At 39.3% G+C, this 18315-nt stretch overlaps 1 protein-coding gene across 1 annotated transcript in view; it reads left to right on the top strand.

Moving 5' to 3' along the window:
- Positions 1 to 11373, top strand: part of MGAT4A (alpha-1,3-mannosyl-glycoprotein 4-beta-N-acetylglucosaminyltransferase A) — a 113360-nt gene extending 101987 nt beyond the window's left edge. Inside the window, exons 12-15 of the mRNA XM_052648829.1 lie at positions 2008 to 2086; positions 2893 to 2959; positions 11088 to 11200; positions 11347 to 11373. Of these exons, the coding sequence (XP_052504789.1) occupies positions 2008 to 2086; positions 2893 to 2959; positions 11088 to 11200; positions 11347 to 11373 (286 nt within the window). The remainder of the gene's footprint in view (positions 1 to 2007; positions 2087 to 2892; positions 2960 to 11087; positions 11201 to 11346) is intronic.
- Positions 11374 to 18315: the final 6942 nt, after the last annotated feature.

Genomic DNA, 18315 nt, shown 5'->3' with positions numbered 1-18315 from the left:
CAGGGGCTGTGGGTTGGATCCCTGGTCAGGCAGCTAAGATCCCACAAGCCCTATGACCAAAAACATAAAACAGAGGCAATACTGTAACAAACTCAATAAAGACTAAAAAAGGTTCACATAAAAAAAAAAATCTTTAAAAATACTGAGGAAAAAATCATAACCCCAAGGAAACCATTACGACCATATTGGCACCTTTTTTTCTTCGTAACTCTGTGTATTTTCGACATTAAGACCATGGTCTGCATGTAGCTTTATATCTTACATTTTCCATTATACTCTGTTGTGACTCACAAATATTGAGTTGGTCCAAATGTCTATTCAGGTTTTCCCATAGCATCGTATAGGAGAACCCAAACGAACTTTTGGGCCAATCAAGTATTTTGATGACCGCACAATATCTCATTGCGTGGTTCTACTATCGTGTACATCTTACAATGTTAAACTTTTTAGGTGATATGGAGGTTTTCACTATAAATAATTACATAGTGAACACCTCTGAATCAGTCTGTCTTAACTCCAGATTATATTCATGGGCTCTTTTCTAAAAAGTGGCTTCCCTGTCCTATGATTTGGCATTTATAGTTGTTACTGAATGGCCTGTGGTTATATGACATTCTGAGTCAAAGATGCCTTTAAAAAAATGTATCTCATCTGGAAACTCTGGGAGTTAGTTTTGGTATATTTAGCTTAGAAGCAGCTTCTTATTAGGGTCCCCTGGTCTGTGTGACATTTGAAAACCAAATTCTTGCCCACAAATACCATACTATAAGGGTATCATAACTATTCTGTGACTGTTACTCACTATTTTTAACATATAAGGTAGTTTTAGTTAATTCTCAGGAACTTTCTGGTATAACTGTGCGAGATAGATGGAAATAGCTGATTGTATTGAGGAGACACGCGCTCAGAAAGCTTAACGAAACTTGCACAAGATGAGAATTCCAGGAAATGAGAGATCCAGGGAGGAGCCTCTGACTCCTTACCATGAGCTTTTAACCACTGAACTTCACTAAAGTCAAGTTTTAGGTTTAGGCTTAGGTATGCTTTGCACCCTATCCAGCTTCCACCCTTTCTCACACACTTTGGACGTACACACTAGTTTTCAAAGTATCAAAACACTAGAACATTATACCCATAGAGTATTTGAAAGGGTTGGATGGTATCATCAGCTCAATGGACATGAGTTTGAACAAATTCCAGGAGATACTGAAGGTTAGGGAAACCTGCCGTGCTGCATTCCATGGGGTCGCAAACAGGACTTAGCGATTGAACAGCAGTGTCATGTAATCAGTCATGATATCCAAAGATCTGTTAATGTTGACAAATGGAGTGATTCTGATATTTGGAATTGGTTAATTCACTTTATCTGTTCATACCAAAATTATTTATATTGGCTAAAACTAGTCTCTGAACTTGTCACAACTCCTTGCTGTCCTAGTGAACATTTTGTCTGATAACAAGATCCAGTAGTGGGACTTTCCTGGTGGTCCAGTGGTTTAAGAGTTTGTCTTGCAAGGCAGGGGGCACAGGTTCGAGCCGTGGTCAGGGAACTAAGATCCCATGTGCCGTGGGGCAACTAAGCCTGCGTATCACAGCTACTGAGGCCGCGTGCCGCAATGAAAGATCCTCCATGCTGCAGCTAAGGCCCAATGCAGCTAAATAAATAACAAATAAATATAGAAAAAAAGATACAGTAGTGTTCTTTAGCGGCTACAATTGTCATTTCCCATCAAGAAGTTTATATACTTAAAGCAGTGTAAACAGCAACAAAAAACTGTTATCATTTTTTTGGTTTTTGGTCTGTTAAGTGCATTATTATGTTAGCAGCAAGCATGCCCCTCTGACAGAGGAGTTGACATATCGTCCTTAGTTTTTTAATATCCATGCAGCTATTCAGAACACATGATGTGTAGTTACAAATTCTAGTGTCGACCTTATGCTAAGATAAAGGCCATCTTCCTGAATCTTTGTCAAATCTGATTCATATTTTTATGTTTGTCTTTCCAGTTATTTGTTCCATAGTGGCAACCAGGAACATCCAGGGGATATTCTGCTCAACACAACTGTGGAAGTTTTGCCTTTGAAGGTATGACTATGTTTCCCCCTCAGTTTCCTTTGAGAACTAATGCTGATAGACTTGATTTGAGGCTCTTCTTGCTTATGAAAGAAAATTCTCATGATTGCAGGACCTTGGTGGTGAGTCATACTGATTCTTGGGAACTATGAAGCACCTAGTATATTGTCCTGTTTGCCTTATTCATAGAAGGAGCCTTTATTTTGTTTCTGATTGGAAGATTACTTGGACATTTGTACTGGGAAAATAAATGAATCGTTATTTGATGTTAATGCTTACTTGCTGTTTGTATTTTGAATCCCAAAACACCATGTAGTTTCAATGCCTGTTGGATAATACAGAAAATTATTGGTCTTTTAGGAATGCTTTGGAGAAAGGAGATGGCAATCCACTCCAGTAGTCCTGCCTGGAGAATCCCATGAACAGAGAAGCCTGGTGGGCTACCAGTCCATGGGGTCACAGAGTCAGACACGACTGAGTGACTTTCGCAAGGGATGCTTAACATCTTTCTAGTTAACACACAGTTCTTTACCTCTGTCTGTTTTTAATAGAATACTGCATTCTATTAAATTGATCTAAATTGGGAAATAATTAAAATCTAAAATTCCTAGCCAACAGTATATTATATACAGAGTTAGATGATGGTTTAATACAAGAGCACTTAACATTAATAAGCGTTTTGAGGTTCAAGACTGAAATGGCATTTTCTCTTCAGAGGTAGCTGTGCCACAGATGTCACTTTTATGTTTATAAAATGGATTAATGACTTAGATTTATTTTAAATAGAAGTAATTATTCATGTCTTTGTTCTGTTTTAGAGTGAAGGTTTGGAAATCAGCAAAGAAACCAAAGACAAACGATTAGAAGATGGCTATTTCAGAATAGGTGAGACTCACTTTGCACCGGGAAAATGTCCTTTCCTTTGCTGAACCTAGTCCGAAAGTAATTTTAAGTTCTTTTCAGATGTTAAGCAGGTTTAGGATTATATATACCAGTGTACTCTTTTTATTGTTCTCATGTTCTAGTACATTCTTTTATTGTTATCTTGACCCAACTAGGATTTCAGAGCAATGGTTCATTTCCTGGTTCCTCTTTCTCTCTCTCTGCTGTTTCATTGTCGTCACTGGCAGATAATCCATCTTCAGCCGCCTTCTGCAGGCTCATACTGGCTGCCCTTAGCAGGCTCCTCTCGTGGTCTCAACAATACCCGAGGGCCAGAATCCATGCCTTTAGCCCTGTGTCCCCGCTGAGCTTGAAGGCTCTACTGAGACACCCGTTGAAAAGCTTCCTGGAGGCCACGTGGCCATCTGCCCTGGGCGTCTGTAGTAGGGACATTCCTTTATTGATCACCGTGGTTTGTGCCATCAGTGTTCATCTAGCTGCCTGGTCTAATCTTGGGAGACACCCCGAAATCCCACACCCCTTCAGTGTCCATTAGCATAAAATATCTGTATTGAGGCCCCTACATGTGCACGAGTTCTGTTCTGAGAGTGTGTTCCTAAGTCCAATTTCTTTGTTAAGTCCAACAAAGTTAGCCTAGGTGCCTAACACAATCAGCTACATAGTTATTCCTGTTCAGTTGCCAAGTTGTGCCCTACTTGCGACCCTGTGGACTGTAGCCTACCAGGCTCTTCTGTCCATGAGATCTCCTAGGCAAGAATACTGGAGTGGGTAGCCATTTCCTCTCTAGTGGATCTTCCCCACCCAGAGATCGAACCTGGGTCTCCTGCATTGCAGGCAGATTCTTTATCACCTGAGCTACCAGGTATATAATAGTGGAGCCCGTCCCTTGATAGACATCAACTCAGTGAATGATTACATGTTTTCTTTTACTTAAATTAATGCTTTTCCTAGTGGTATGCAGAAGAGACTATATTGGTTAATTACTATTGTAGGTATACAGAACAGATACATTCTTATAACTCTCCAGCAGTTTTGTTTTGTTAAAATAATTTTATTTATTTATTTTTGGCTATCTGGATCTTTGTTCAGAGAAGGAAATGGCAACCCACTCCAGTGTTCTTGCCTGGAGAATCCCGGGGACGGGGAGCCTGGTGGGCTGCCATCTGTGGGGTCGCACAGAGTCGGACATGACTGGAGCGACTTAGCAGCAGCAGCAGGGTCTTTGTTGCTGTGGGGGCTTTTCTCTGGCTGTAGAGAGTGGGGGCTACTCTCTAGGTGCAGTGTGTGGGCTTCTCATTGTGGTGGATTCTCTCGTGGAACACGGGCTCTAGGGTGCTTAGGCTCAGTAGTTGCAGTTACTGGGCTCGAGAGCATAGGCTCAGTGGTTGTGGCACACGGGCTTAGTTGCTCTGGGGCATGTGGGGTCTTCCTGGACCAGGGATCAAACCCGCGTCTCCTGCACTGACAGGTGGATTCTTTACCACTGAGCCATCAGGGAAGCCCTCCAGCAGCTTTATGTTCAGTGAATATCACTCAGTTTTTGCTACAAGGCTTGTGCAATAACCCTGACTAATTTCTATGTCATTTTAGTGGATTAATGAGTTTAATTAGTTTTATATTTGGGTTATATTTTAGCCCACTCTAGAAATGTTCATAAAATTAGCTGTGTATGCGAGACATTTATTAACCCTATTAACTGTCAGTTATTTAATTTCTGAGAATGTTCTAGGTTATGAGAGTAGCACAGAAAATAGAGACATTTATGATTAAATGTCTCTGCAGTAATTTGAAGGTAATGGCCATCTAAAACATCGACTCATACATATTTAGAACCAGAAGAGAACTGTTGGGTGATGAGACCTAGGAACTTGTAGAACAAAAGCATGCATCAGAAGCAAAAGCAACTGATTTTTTTTTCAACCAAATATAAAAAAATCTGCTCCCTTAAGAAGCATGCTTTAGTGGAATAATGTGTGAGGGGCTTCACAGACCTTCTTCTAGTGAGTCTACCATAACTGGTAACAGTTATTTTTCATAAAAGCACACCAAATGAAGAACCATTTACTTATAACATCTGAATCTCAGTAAAAACATTAAGAATCTGTGGCATTAGAGGGACTTCCTCGGTGTTCCAGCAGTTAAGACGTCACCTTCCATTGCAGGGGAATAAAGGTTCTATCCTTGGTCAGGAAGCTAAGATTCCACATGCCTTTTGGCTAAAAAATGGAAACATAAAACAGAAGCAGTATTGTTACAGATTTCAATAAAGACTTTATTTTTAAAATGGTCCACATCAAAAAATTTAAAAAAAAAAAAAAAAAAGTTTATGGCATTGGAGCTCTGACCATTGCCTACTCTGGCCAAGCTCAGTGACACAGAAAATCCTCTCTGCTTGTCCAGCCATGATTGCTGAGTCCGCCTCCTGCCAGTTCCTGCTCCAGGGCAAAGGCAGGCCACCAGCATCTGTCATCTCCCCGCACCCAGCTCCCTGTTGCAGAAGCGCTATCCAGACCCTTGGAGACCTGAGAGTCCCTTCCTCCACCCCACCTCCATTCCTAGGGCAAAGTTTCACTGCAGGCCTGGCAGGGCATGAATTCTTGGTCCCCATTGCCTCTTCCTGCCCACTGGGCCCCTCATGCTGGGAGAAGTCAGCAGGACATGAAGGGCTACTGCTGCAACCCAGAGGTTGTACAGCTCTGCTTGAACAGCAGGAGTGTCACTTTCCCCCAGCTGCTGTCCTTGCCAGGGATCCTGAGCAGTGGTGCAGAGGTATGCTCCAGGGGAGAGGCAGCCCATCAGAACAAGGAGCTCCGTAGCTCGCCCTAAGGGGACTGACTTGGAACAGAGCTTGGGGAAGTTCACGCCCAAGGGTGCTGTGGAATATGATGGAGATTTATGGTAAACAATTGGGAGGAAACTGGTAGCTACATTCAAGCTAAACTGCAGCCCATACAGTAGGTCATGACAGAGAGAACCAGAGAAAGAGATAGGTAATAAGAATCCTCTTAGAACTTTCCTGGCCATCCGGCGGTTAAAACTCTGCCTTCCAGTGCAATGGGAACAGGTTCGTTCCCTGGCCGGGGAATTAAGATCCATATGCCGTAGGGTATAGTCGAAAAGTTAAAAGAAAAAAAAAAGAAGGTAACTACTATCCTAAATTTTGTGGTTACTGTTTCCATCTATGCTTTTAATATGCATGTAATATACCCCTGAATAATACATAGTCTTATTTTGTTTATTTTAAAATATAAATGATTGTCATTCTGTAATCTACAATTTTTTCTCTCACCATTGTGAGATTCAACCATGTAGATCTGTGTATCTATGGATCATTCATTTTCACTGTTGGATAGATCGCCAGAGATGATTACGTTACTGTCTGTTCTGTTTGGTCATAAAGTTTGTCTTCATCTTTTTGTTGGTCTAAAAACTTATGCACATGTACTAGAGTTTCTCTCCAGTGTATGCTTAGAAATGGAAGTAACTCACAACTTCATCATCTACAACTTTACTTCATTCTCTCTATTCTTTCTTCATTCTTTTAATTGGCTGCCTAATATTCCCTTGTATTAGCATGTCCTAATTTAATTAGTCAGTCTGCTAATCATTGCTACTAAAATCGTCTGCAATTTTTGCTACAGTCTGTATATGCTTTCTGCACATGCTAGAGTATTTCTTCAGTATAAAATTGCTAGGTGAGAGGGTTTTAATGAAGCCAGTCTTATCATTTACTAATTATTTTTCTAATTAAATGAACTCATCAGGTGACAGATTCAGGTATCTCATAAGTTAAAATGTTTCAAGTTCCACAGTATTTTTCAGCCCTGAATCCACTTCCTAACTAAACATTAAATAGTACTGTTTTTGAAGCAAATGTTCCCTCAGTTCAGTTCAGTTCAGTCGCTCAGTCGTCGCTCAGTCGTGTCCGACTCTTTGCGACCCCATGAATCGCAGCACGCCAGGCCTCCCTGTCCATCACCATCTCCCGGAGTTCACTCAGACCCACGTCCATCAAGTCGCTGATGCCATCCAGCCATCTCATCCTCTGTCGTCCCCTTCTCCTCCTGCCCCCAATCCCTCCCAGCATCCGAGTCTTTTCCAATGAGTCAGCTCCTCACATGAGGTGGCCAGAGTACTGGAGCTTCAGCTTTAGCATCATTCCTTCCAAAGAAATCCCAGGGCTGATCTCCTTTAGAATGGACTGGTTGGATCTCCTTGCAGTCCAAGGGACTCTCAGGAGTCTTCTCCAACACCACAGTTCAAAAGCATCAATTCTGTGGACATACTTTTATGAAACAAATATTAATAATTTTTAATAAAAACATTACTTAGGAAGTTCATATGTTGAATATTTCCTGTGCAAATGATATATGTAAATGTGTAATTGAATCACTGTGCTGTGCTCCTGAATGCTGTAAATCAACTATGCTTGTGTGCCAAGTGGCTTCAGTTGTGTCCGACTCTTTGTGACCCTGTGGACTGTAGCCCGCCAGGCTCCTCTGTCTATGGGGTTCTCCAGGCAAGAATACTGGAGTGGACTGCCGTGCTCTCCTTCAGGGGATCAAACCCTCATCTTTTACATCTCCTGCGTTAGTGGGTGGTTTCTTTACCACTAGCGCCACCTGGGAAACCCCAAAACTATACTCCAATATAAAATAAAAATTAAAAGCAAGAGACATGATTATTCAAGAAAATGAGTATAAACTTTACGTGTATGGTTTTCAACTTAAGTGTGTCTTATCTTATTTTGAGCCTGGTCATTATGTTTTGAGACTTGATAATTGACACATCATTTAACAGCACAAGGGTTAGCTGCTTGTTTGAATGGCCTGTGAGCAAAGAATGTTGAAACTTTTTTCATTGTTTATTCTCACTGTTAAGTGGTTGAGAAAAATAAGAATAGTGCTATGTCATGATATGTAAAAATTAGAAAATATTCCCATTTCAGTGCCCATGAATAGTTTGTTTAGAACATAGCCGCGCTCATTTGTTTCTGTGTTGTCTGTGTGCGTCTTTTTGCTACAGCAGCAGAGATAAAGCGAGCAGTTGCCAAAGAGATGGAGGCGGTGCTCCCATTGCTTTGAGTTGCTGCTCAGGGTACGACCAGTAGCGCTGATGCATTACAATTTGGCAGGGTTTGATGTGCCACACACATCACCCTATTGTGACATTAAAAAAAAAATTACCAGTGATTACCCTTCAGGTCAAAACAAGAGAGTGGATTTTGAATGTTGTGCTTTTTAACACAGTGGAATATGGGTTCTTTTTACAAAGTTAGGTGGCACATCATTGTGTTGACTGTGTAAAGGAACTGTACTAAAGAGTATGTTACCAAACTAACCACTCACAAAATATCCCCAGCTCACAGGAAAGCAATGGTCAGAAAAACTAGAAAGTTTAAAATACATCTCCTCACTGAGAGTTTCTTCACAAAAATAAAAGATTCTAATGAGGCTGTAGCCAAAGTGGCTCACATGTTAGCAAGCAAGAAATCCATTCACCAGTGTTTAGCTGTAACAGCCAGAGATATGTGTACAGAGAAAATAATCTTATTTCAGACCATTAGACTTTCAGTAATAACTTTTGATTGAGGAGTTGGGGACCTTGAGAGCAATGTCAGTAATCAAAAGGCAAGCAAATTATTTGAGCAGTTTTTTTTTTTTAGCTTGAGTTGATAGACACTACTGCCTTAGCTGTTAATAACTGCTACCTTGCTATTTGGAGTCAGTGCCAGGTTTGAAGTGACTGAAGAATTGGCCTCTGCGAATAGTCTGTAGAGAACAAGGGCAGGCAAGAGTGTTTTCAAACAAGCTGAGAAGACAAAATTTGTACAACCTGAAGCGGAATCTGCTAGGATGTGTTGCAGTGAATGGTGGTGAAAATGATATTTGTGCAGGAGAAGGGTCTGATGGACAGAGTTACAAGGCTTGCAGAACTAAGTGTTTACTGCTGTATTTAAATGGATAACCAACAAGGGCCCGCTGTATCGCATATGGAACCCTGCTCATTGTTAGGTGGCAACCTGGATGGGAGGGGAGTTTGGGAGAGAATGGATACATGTATATGTGTAGCTGAGTTGTTCGGCTGTGCACCTGAAACCATCACAGCATGGTTAATCAGCTATAAATGTAAAATAAAAAGTTTTAAAAAGCCGTAAGGTGTTTCAAGCCCGTGGTTATCTTATTATGTGTCGATAGATGCTTTACAGAGTGTTTGAATCTGTCATGTATGATTAATTTATTGAACTAGTAGTATTGCCAGTGAATTTTATTCACTCTCATTGACTTCATCAACATCAGTCCTGTGAATTTTTGTCAGAAATAAGAACTGAATATTCTGACTTGCCCTACCAAACAGCAGTTCTGGGGCTTAGCAGTGATAAAATTTTATTTATTTATTTTTAAGCTCTGGAATAAGAATTGAAAATTTTCCAAGTGAGAAAGTTTTTGAGTGCCTTAGACTGTGGTTATCTTTTTGAAAATAAGTTTTTGCTTCAGACCTGATAATGTTTCTTAGTGAATTCAACCTAAAATTATTAAAATAAAACAGTTCTTATGTGTAAAACTTATATTTCATTCAAGCCACTTTGGTGACACCAAACTGCAGGAAATATCAAGCTAATTGAGGAGGTTCCACCTAACCTTTGATTGGAAGTGATTCATCTACAATGTTATGATAAGGTAGATATCTTTTGAAGAAAAGAATCTTAATAGAATTTGACGCAGATACCTTCCAAGTCATGGATATGCTCCATTAAATCTTGTGCTTATGGATTAGTAACATTATTTGGCAGTATCTTATTTAGGCTGTGTGAAAGGAAAGCTTAAAAGTATATCAAAATCTCATATGTTATGTGGCAGTTTGGAGGGGAGGAGAGTCTGGGGGAGAATGGATATATGTATATGTATGGCTGAGTCCTTTTGCTGTTCACCTGAAGATATCACAACATTGTTTATCAGCTATACTCTAAAATAAGTTTTTTTAAAAGTCAGTGGATAAGCCATATCTTTTAATGCTACACAAATTATTTCAGGACTTTTTTACTTTACCAAAGAGTGTTGCACAAATGTTTAATAGTAAATAAATATGGATTGAGAAAAATATTTTAAATTGAAAAATAAATCTCTTCATAGAAAGAAGCCTCATTATAGATCCACATTAACAGATTAATATTTGTGATCAATTTTAATAAGGAACATTGAATTTGTCCCAGTTAATTAAAAAAAAAGATACTGAGTTATTTTGAATTTCAAAATAAATAAAAATAAAAGATAAAATACTTAGTTGAAAATTTGAATTTCATCAATAAAAATTTTATGGAAATTAGTTTTTCTCTTTTCCTATACAAGTACCTGTGTGATATTATCAAATGCCCTCTTGACTCACAAAGCCTAAAATATTTACTATCTGCTATTTTAGGAAGTTTGCCAATCTCTGGCTTAGAGCAGTGTGACTCAGAACAACCATTTTTCTGACACTTTTTCAACAGTGTTTTTGTTTTGTTTCCTTGCTGTTGCCTCACAGCAAGAAAAGTAGAATAGAGAGCTTATTATCTTTTCTAGACGGTCTTGGTTCTTATCCTTACAGGAGAGCTTTATGAGCTTGTCATTTATAATGGAGTTTTATATTAGACCTGCCTTGAGGATGTATCATCTCTTAATTCCTCCTAGATTTGACCTTGGAAATCACTCAAGGCCAACCATTGTGTGTGTGTCTAATTAAGCAGTGAAATTTGTTACTATCGACTCAGTCCTCAAAGTAGAGATGGTAAGGAGTATGTTTTGTAAGGCTTGTAAGTCATATTTTACTAAAAACTTGTGTTAGTTGATGTCAGAATAAATATATTTACTTTTTAAAAATTTGCAATAAGAAAATGTGTAGCTCTGCCTGTTAAATAGGTTGCTGCTCGTGGTTTAAAGCGTGTACTACTTACTTTGTGAAACATTTAAACCTGGAATAAAGGTAGTAGGAAGAAAACAGATTCACCCATCCTTTGTGTAAAAACATCTATGGAAATATTTCTTTGGTGTTTTCCTTCCCTGCGTTAAGTCAGTGATAGTTTGTGCTTGTTTCGCTCTTACCCCAGCAAGTGTTGATTTTTCCTTTGCAGGGAAATTTGAAAATGGTATTGCGGAAGGGATGGTGGATCGCAACCTGAACCCCATTTCAGCCTTCAGACTTTCAGTTATTCAGAATTCTGCTGTTTGGGCCATTCTTAATGAGGTAAGACAATACATTAAATCAGTGAAACAGCTTAGATTCTCCTTTTTTTCTTTTTTTTTTTACAACATTTGGATTTCATACTTAAGGTTTTTTTCCGAATTGAAAATGGATTGCCATATCATGCTGTTCACTATCTTGTATTTCAGATCCATATTAAAAAAGTCACAAACTGACCATCTCTACTAAGAAACCAACACATTTTTTCCCCTGTGAATTTGTTGATTAAAGACAGCTGAGCACGTACCTTTTTTTGGTAACTTGAATTCTACCTCTCGTGAAATCTACTGTAGATAAATGATTGTCATATTTCCACTTGGAAAGTGAATCTCCCATGGATAATTGTATTCCTTTGAATCTAAGCTGTCCTCCAGTTTTAACTCAACTCAAACGTTTTACAGTTATGACAGCCTGTTAATATGACTTGTACTATTTTGGTATTATACTAATACATAAGAGTTGTACATATTGTTACATTCATTAAATTTGAGAAAAATTAATGTTAAATACATTTTATGAAGGGGGTACTTTTGAAGTTCATTTATTTTAGTATTATAGACCCTCTTTTATAGATGATCAGGGATTATATATATATAAATATATAAATATACATAAAATGTTATGGAGTTAATTTATTAGAAATACTTAAGAAGTACATATTTTTGTGCAGTAAATTTTTGAATCAATACTTTTTTTGAAAACCAGTTACCTTGCTTTTTTAAGTTCTTTCTATATTTTTCTTTGGAAATGCAAACATTACAAGTTAATGCCATTTTTCAAATGCACTGCCATTTAAGAATGATTCTAGATTGATTTCCTAACTGAAGTGCTTTTATAATCACAATGATTCTGAGCAAAATATTTTCAAAGTCGTTTGTCATTCCTTAAAGCCAGGATTTTAAAGACCAATGTCCTTCTTGAGGGTTATTTTACTATACTATGTATGGTGTATAGCCACAAAAAAAATCAGTCTGATAAATTTTAATGTGCAAGGGTGATGCATTTCTACCCAAATTACCATACACTGAAGTCATTACATTTCCTCTGATATATAAAATGACAAACTCTTCTTTCTGTATTAATCTTTGTCTAAAATCCATGAATTAGATCCATTTTCTCTTGATGCTTTTATATCTGCACTCATTCTGAGTTCTGACAAAATGTTTTCTAGGTAATGCTGTTGTACAAGTCACAGTTGGTTTAATTCTAAAGAAAAATGTGATTGTAATGGTGGGTTTTTGGTGAAGGGTATTGTAACAGGTGTTTGTTTTCCAAAATAATTTATTCTGTTGCAGTATGAACTTGAAAGTAAATTCACATCCAAAGAGTATTTATTACTCTTAAACCTGCAATTCCACATGATGTCACTACTGTAGACAAAAAGATTATCAGCCTTCGCAGTCAGTGATCTTAACAGAAGTCTTTTACAAAATTATGAATTATCAACATCAGTTCCCAATCACTGTGGTGTCCTCAGGTGGGTTGCAGGCAGTTACAGGTGTGCAGAGGTTAAATCCTCTGGGCTTTCAGAATAGCCCGTGGCTGAGGCCTTGGGCACTGGAGGTTCTAGCTGGTTGCCTTTAGCTTGGAGAAGTGTCACCTATAATACCCAGCAGGCTGAACAAATAGCTTTCAAACAGCCTTATTTTCTGTACAGGGTCATGCAGTGAAAAAGGATGGAAAACACAGATAGGGTACAATTTTTTCCATTACTTGAATGGTTCTTGATTTAAAAGTTACACACTGCCAACAATGATTATTTTTATGTCAAAGTCCAGTTAAACATTTTCCTCAAGGTTTTTAAAATTTATTTCGTATTTTCTTTAATTTACCTTTTCTTCCCAACTCCCCTTGACCCAGTGCCTGGCAGGGAAATTTCACTGGAAAAGCATAGCCTCTCATTATAAAACATTGGAACCAGCTTCACATTCTAAATTGCTGCTCCAACAACTAAGTGTCAGGAGGTAAAAATCTAGAGGTGGGTTTAGAACCCCCTTGTTTGTCTGCTTCCCAAGTAGCCGACTTTGACTTGAGGAAGAAAGGCCATGCTCTGAGAATCCAAGGAGGTGACAGTAACTGCAGTTCCTGGCCCTTTGTCAGGGTGTATGTCTTGAGACTGAGCCTTATCCAAGCAGCTCTGCAGAGCTGAGGGTGAAAACTTATTAGCTCATCCCTCCTGTTCCTGAGAAGAGTTTTAGCCACATCTTATCTTTCAAGGACTCCCTTGTGCACTCCTTTCTTCCTGTGAATTTGTTACCAGTGCCTCATTGAGCCCAGAACACTGCCTGACACATGGCAGGTACCCAGGCAGGGTCTGGGGGAGGGGACCAACTCTGCCAGCCCACACTCCTCTTCCTTTTCTTGAACTCTCTTCAGCTGCTGTCCTTGCCACACACTTGCACGCGTGCGCGCGCACACACACACACAGTCTCAACTGTCTAGTTTCTGTTTGTGGGGGGTGTGTGTGCACAGACGTGCACTCACTCTGACCAAATGTCAAGCTCCTGTGGGCAAGTGTGTACATCGTGCTTCCTGTCCATCCCCTGCTGTACAGGTGTCCATGGAGCCTCTTGTTTGCTGAGCTCCCCTCCCCTGATTTCCACTAGACAATGAGAAGCTTGCCAAGGACAGGCAATTCTAGTGGTTGCCTTTAAGAATCATGTTAGGGACTGAAGTACTGGGACAGAAGATGAGGGAATCTGAAACAGAGAGGAAGTAAATACTTGACCTTGAATGGATGCTGAACTACTTTTGCCCAAAGCGGGAGTGGGGAAAAGTGTGTCAAGTGGTGGGACTAATGTTGCTTTTCTGTGTGTCTTTGGCATGATGTCTCTGGAGCTCTGCTGTCCTCTACAGTAGCCCCTGGACACCGGGCAGCTACTTAAATTAATAAAACATTCAGCTCTGTAGTCACATTGGCCCTCCCTATGGCTGGTGGCCACTGGATCAAACAGCACAGATATAGAACGTCTCCATCATCCCAGAAAATTCTATAGGACAGCACTGTGTCAAGAGTGCTAATATGAACATTTTAGAATTCAGAATAATGAGTTGCAATCATGAAGCTGAAAGCAGACACGCAGAATATGTCCTAGTATAAATGATGACGAGTATTTGTGGGGAGAAGAGAAAGTTGAGGACCCGTTTCCAGGTGTCTGAGATCCAGCTCTGAATTCTTTGCTCTCAGTCTCATGCGTTCTTTATGGCGTTCACTGTTTCTGCTATTGGAGTCCAGTAAGATCTACAACATGAATGCACGTGGATTATTTAGCACGCAGGCTCTAGACATGTGTGTACAGGTTAACTCAACTGTTGGAGATGTCTTTTATAGCTTTTTTAGATCAACAATTGCATCAGTAAATAATTAGAAAACCGTCAGCAGTGCTGTGAAGTCGTCTCTTAAATGTGTCCTAGTAATGAAAAAATCGTCTGCTAACAGTGCTGTCCGCGGAGCCAAGTGTGATTATATGCAAACAGCATGTTTGGAAAGATTGCTCTAATTGATAGCAGTGTGTATTTGTAGCAGCCAGACTTCTGTGGATGACCCCCAGTGACTTAGTAGATTTTGAGTATGTGAAACCTGTGAGTATGATCCATAATTATGTTGTACAGCAAAAGGGAGATTATCTGGGAACAGCTAACCAAATCATGTGGGCCCTGAGTTTTCTCAGGCTGTCAGCAGAAGTCCGAGATTCAAAGCAGGAGAACTTCAGACACCATGGCTGGTTTCAGATGGGGGCAGCCACGTGAGGAGAAATGCCTCTTAAGGAGCTGAGAGGCCCCAGCTGGCAGCCAAGGGAATGGAAACTGCGGTCCTGCAGCCACAGGAACTGGACTCAGCCAGCAATCTGAAGGAGTCTGCAGATGGACTCTGCTTCAGCAGCCAAGAGCCTGGTCCCCACCAGCACCTGGATGCAGCCTTGTGAGACCTTGAGCAGAGAGCACAGTCCTGTCTGCCTGGACTTCTGGCCTACAGACCTGTGAGATAATAAATGGGTATTGTCTTAAGCTTTTAAATTTGCCATGATTTAATGCAGCAATAGAAAATGAATATGATATTTAAAAGAGGTGAAGCAGAAAAGTCTTCCTATTTAATTCCTTCTGGTGTATTTATTTTTATTTTTTAAATTGGAGGATAACTGCTTTACAATATTGTGTTGGTTTCTGCCATACATCAGCATTAATCCGCCACAGGTATACATATGTCCCCTCCCTTCTGAAACCCCCTCCCACTCTATCCCCCTAGGTTGTCACAGAGCACTGGGTTGAGTTTCCTGAGTCATACAGCAAATTCTCACTTGTTTTACGTACGGTAATGTATGTTTCCATGCTGTTCTCTCAATTCGTCTCACCTCTCCTTCCCCAACTGTGTTCACAGACCTGTTCCCTATGTCTGCATCTCCGTTGCTGCCCTACAAATAGGATCATCAGTACCGTCCTTCTAGATTCCATGTGTATGTGTTAATATACAATATTTGTCTCTTTTTGACTTACTTCACTCTGTATAATAGATCCATCTCTAGGACTGACTCAGATGTACACTTTTTTATTTAACAGCTGAGTAGTATTCCATTGTATATATGTACTACAGTTTCTTTATCCATTCATCTGTTGATGGACGTCTAAGTTGCTTCCATGTCCTAGCTATTGTAAAAAGTGCTGCAATGAATATTGGGATTACACGTGTCTCTTTCATTTATGGTTTTCTCAGGCTGTATGCCCAGTACTGGGATTGTTGGGTCATGTGGTAGTTCTATTCCTAGTTTTTCAAGGAATTGCGTTACTAGCTGTATCAATTTAGATTCCCACCAACAGTGCAAGAGCGTTCCCTTTTCTCCAGATCTTCTCCAGCATTCATTGTTTGTAGGTTTTTTACTGATGACCGTTCTGACTGGCATGAGGTGATACTTCCTTGTAGTTCTGATTTGCATTAATAATGAGCTGTATTGAGCATCTTTTCATGTTTGTTGGCCATCTGTATGTTTTCTGAGAAATGTCTGTTTAGGTCATCCGTCCATTTTTTGATTGGGTTGTTTTTCTGTTTTTGAGCTACATGAGCTGCTTTTATCTTTTGGAGATTAATCCTTTGTCAGTTGTTTTGTTTGCTTATTGTTTTGTTTATTTTCTCCCATTCTGAGGGTTATCTTTTAATCTTGTTGTTTCCTTTGCCATGCGAAAGCTTTTAATTAAGTCCCATTTGTTTACTTTTGTTTTTATTTCTATTGCTCTAGGAGGTGGGTAACAGAGAATCTTGCTGTGATGTATGTCAAAGAGTGTACCATGTATGTTTCCCTGTAAAAGCTTTATGGTTTCTGGCCTTACATTTAAATCTTTAATCCATTTTATTGTATGGTGTTAGTAAGTGTTCTAGTTTCACTTTTTTACACGTAGTTGGGTTATTTCTTGATAAACACATGAATAAAGTCTTGTCCTACCAGATTATATATCCAAGTCTCATCTGGGATTCTCTCCCGAAGACCTCAGTTAATTTTCATTGGAAGGTTGTGGGCAAAAACTTGCAACAGCTTAGCAGCACATTTCATAAAGGAATTGCTAGCATGACATTGCAGGAGCAGGATCCAGTAAGGCATATTTTTCCTGGAATCAGCGTCACTTTATGTTGATTTTGATTGTTCTGTCAGTTATTATTAAGAATGAACAGTGCTATTTTAAATAAGCTATTAAGAGGAAAAAAAGTATGCCTTTGTGTAGAGATCAAATAATCTACTCTGTATTACTTTATAATCTAAGCACAGATCAAATCCTATATGTGCTAAGCAAAGTTTTGTAATTCACATTTATTTTCCAAAATACTTTTGCTCCCAAATTGTTAACTGCTGAAGTTTAATTTTGGTTTATCCATATTTTTTGTGCTTTGACTATATTGCCATAGCCCTGATATAAGAAAAGTTGAATGAAAAGAAAGAAAATGAGAGACTAAGGTTATCAAAAAGTCAAGAGATTTGAGTCATAATCGTATCTGAAGTCCTAAAGAAAAAGAAACATTTCCAAGCTGTGGAGCACTGTTTAGTGTGAGATTTTGTTTGAGAATTGTGTATCTTTAATTATTAATCTTAACATATATGTGGCATAATGAATATGCTTCATTTCTTCAATGCATGTGAACCTACAGTGCTGGAGACCACTACAAGAATATTACTAAAAAAAAAAAAAAAAAAAAGGCATTTTTTATATTTATATACCTGTATCATCAATATCTATACAGAAACTTGACTCCTTACCTGAAACACTCGCTTCACCTGTTAGGGTGCTAGCTAGAGCATTTCCAGAGGAACAAAACAGAAAGGGCTGGAGCTTCAGAGCATGAGTGGGCAATTTAGATGTCATTCAAAACATGTAAACTGAGTGTTGGACTGGAAACAGAGTCCACAGTTTGTGTGGAAAAACGTTAGGAACTGTGGTGCTAAAACTGTTCTAGAATAAGGATTGTCTGTTGTGGGGAACATTCCATACTCTTGGAATCGAGGAAGGCTGTTTAATTCACAGCATTAGTGATTAGCAAATTGCCCTGGAATCAAAAAGATTTGGTACTTGAGTTTGATAAGCATTCCATTATTTGTTCGAAATGCTCTGTTTGCTGAAATTTGGGTGGAAATGCCTTTTGAAGACATAGCCTCTGAGCCTAAATGATGGCCAGGGTCGACGGTACTCTAAGATGCACTGCCAGCAGATCTGACGTTTTCAGTGTAGTCGGTCGTGTTTTCTAAGCAAGATTGTAGAGATCAGCTGATTAAATGTAACCATTGCTTCATTTATGGGATGAAAGACTAAAGCATTTCTCCTTGAGAACAAACTTTGTTTGGAAAGGCTGTCTTTGTGATTGGGGGTGTTTCTGGAAGCACCCCTGGGAGAAGCTGCCTGAAGAACTGCTTTTCCAGGTTGTACCAATGTTTTTTTTTTTCCCCCTGAAATATATTGTACATAGTTTCCTTATAACATCTTCACTGGTCGGATTGGTAATAACTGTAGTAATATTTTAGGTCCTGTTGGATTTTCAAAGGCAGATTATTTATTTTCTAATTTGCTGCTAAAACTGAAAACCTGATAACTGGTCCCGTTGACTGTGCCTTCATCACTGTTTCTCTGTGCCACAGCCG

This window comes from Budorcas taxicolor, chromosome 11, assembly GCF_023091745.1.
Source record: "Budorcas taxicolor isolate Tak-1 chromosome 11, Takin1.1, whole genome shotgun sequence".
NCBI classification, from domain to species: domain Eukaryota; kingdom Metazoa; phylum Chordata; class Mammalia; order Artiodactyla; family Bovidae; genus Budorcas; species Budorcas taxicolor.
Note: the sequence above shows the minus strand (reverse complement) of the source record. Positions and strands in the feature narration are given on the sequence as shown.